The sequence below is a fragment of the Buceros rhinoceros genome, unplaced genomic scaffold (assembly GCF_000710305.1).
Source record: "Buceros rhinoceros silvestris isolate BGI_N320 unplaced genomic scaffold, ASM71030v1 scaffold43755, whole genome shotgun sequence".
NCBI classification, from domain to species: Eukaryota; Metazoa; Chordata; class Aves; order Bucerotiformes; family Bucerotidae; genus Buceros; species Buceros rhinoceros.
This window is the reverse complement of record NW_010414178.1, coordinates 1,936-3,969: the sequence shown is the minus strand read 5'-3', so window position 1 is coordinate 3,969 and position 2,034 is coordinate 1,936. Positions and strand designations below refer to the sequence as shown.

The 2,034-nt window shown below is 56.6% G+C and overlaps 1 protein-coding gene across 1 annotated transcript; it reads right to left on the bottom strand.

The window, feature by feature from the left end:
- Positions 1-301: 301 nt before the first annotated feature.
- Positions 302-1,794, bottom strand: THY1 (Thy-1 cell surface antigen). The gene is made up of 3 exons (XM_010137002.1): positions 1,715-1,794; positions 1,242-1,577; positions 302-571 (listed from the first exon to the last, which is right to left on the bottom strand). Exons 1-3 carry the CDS (start codon positions 1,749-1,751, stop codon positions 459-461), a joined length of 486 nt encoding a protein of 161 aa, XP_010135304.1. The 5' UTR covers positions 1,752-1,794; the 3' UTR covers positions 302-458.
- Between the last annotated feature and the right edge of the window lie 240 nt (positions 1,795-2,034).

Genomic DNA, 2,034 nt, shown 5'->3' with positions numbered 1-2,034 from the left:
CTCCAGATGCTCTTTCATCATCTCTCTTTCTTACCTGCCAATCCAGCTGTCTTTCCCCAGTTGAGAACAGGCAAACCCCAAAAGTTAAAGGGATGGGAGAAGCGGGCTGTGCAGGGCTGAGGCTCCAGGGCTGCCAGCAGGAGCAAACCAGACAGCCTACCAAGCAGGGAGGTACGATGGGAGAAGCAACGCTGCCTAGCAGAGCCACATGCTTCAGAGCAGGGCATGTGTACGGTGATGGTGGGTCTCGGCACAGGATGGTTGTTAGCGTTAGATATACGGCTATATAGAGAGAACACAGAGAGAGGTTTCACTTGTTCCAAATGGTTCAGCTTCTCGTTCCAAGAGCTGTGTTCGGATGGGGGAGGCGAGTTTGCTGGGGTACTCGGTGTGTGCATACGTGCGTGTGTTCTTGGGTGTGTGTGTGTGCGTGCGTGCGTGTGTGCGTGCATTTCCTTTCACAGAGACACGAAATCCACGGCTTGCAGGAGAGGCAGGGAAAGGAGAAGCAGCAGGAGCCACGAGGTGTTCTGGATCAAGAGGCTGAAGCCGGCGCATTTCTCCAGTTTGTCTGTGGAGAGGGAACAGGGAGGGAGAGAAAAGCTGCAATGAAATCCCTCAGGAACAGGGATCAGGCTGTGTGTTGTCACGGGTGCTGCGACTCAGCTGCTTGCTTTTCTCTGCCACAGAAATGCAGCAAATCCCATGCTGGCCCCTTGCCTGCTTCCCCTCCCTCCTTGTGTCCATGTAGCAGCAAAGCTTGGGGGGCATAGGGACCCTGGGAAGCATAACAACCCTGCCTATGCCTGACTGCGGTGACAAGGGGAGGGGCACCGGGTAAGGTGAAGGACTGCAGCTGGAGGACTGCTCCTGCAGGATGTAAGCATGGAAAATCCCCACTGTGCTCCTGCCCTAGACCAGATACCTCTGCAGTCCTCCACCAGCAGAGTTGTCCTCTCTGCTGGGGCTGACTAGAAAGCATCGCCTACAGAAGGACACCTGGCCAATGTGCCGGAGGCAGACCCCAAGAGAAGCAGTCTAAGATGGAGCAGAGGGAGGCCATCTGTGGGGCGGACGGCTCTGTTTGCAGTGGGAAGGTCATGTAAGGTTTGGGAAACATTTATGGGCTTAGGGTGGGTTTGGGGACACTATAGGGGGTTGTGGTTTTATCTGCTGGACCTGTGAAGCCAAGGAGCAGGTGGGAAGAAGGGACTGAGACCAGGTGCCGCTGCCCATCTCACCTTTGATGACAGTGATGTTCTTTATCTGGTTGCCAGTGTAGTCATTGGTGGCCTTCAGCTCGCACATGTAGACACCCTCATCGCTGGTGGTGAAGCTCTGCAGGTGGAGGCACACCAGGTTCTTGTGCATGGTGACATTGGCTCGGTTCCGGTAGATGTTCTCAGAGACACTGATGGTGCTATGGATGACGTGCTTCCTGTTGTCCTTGGTGATGCTGAACTCATAGGTCAGGGGGTTGCTGGTTTTGTTCTCATAACGGCAGTCCACTCGGAGGCTCTGGCCCAGCAGGCAGGCACTCAGGTCCTTGATCATCTGGCAGTGGGCAGCCTGGAGCACTGTGGGAGGCAAGCAGGGGTTTGGACAGGGAACAGTGAGCACCAGGGAGGCCCATGCAGCCTCCTGGCCCTTGCCTGGCTGCTCTGGGCTGAGCTCGCTGGAGAGAAGGGAGGGGATGTGTGTCTGCCAGCTGTACCTGTCAGGATGACAGCGATGCCAACGGTGGGGTTCATCTCTGCGCTGTGGTGCCCTCTGTTGGCTGTCACTGAGAGGGGAGCCTGGGAAGGGAGAGAAGGAGGCGGTTAGCTAGGCCATTGCCCTGGCACACAGATGTGGGCACAAGGTGGTGCAGACATGGGCACATATGGCACAGGTGGGCAAGCTGCCTCCTCTCACACAGATGATGCTGTATAGCTTGCTCCTCATCATGATGTCTGGTGAGCTGCCCAGGCACCGGCTGGCTCTGCGCGAACTAGAGAATGGGCACCATGCGTCTGGCTCTCATCACCCGTCCTC

Bases quoted from the DNA above. Each gene is read 5' to 3' on its own strand.
- THY1 (XM_010137002.1), bottom strand. From the start codon at position 1,751: ATGAACCCCACCGTTGGCATCGCTGTCATCCTGACAG. The intron at 1,578-1,714 runs GTACAGCTGGCA...TGCCTCCCACAG, and splicing joins CATCGCTGTCATCCTGACAG to TGCTCCAGGCTGCCCACTGC. The intron at 572-1,241 runs GTGAGATGGGCA...CCCTCTCCACAG, and splicing joins GAACATCACTGTCATCAAAG to ACAAACTGGAGAAATGCGCC.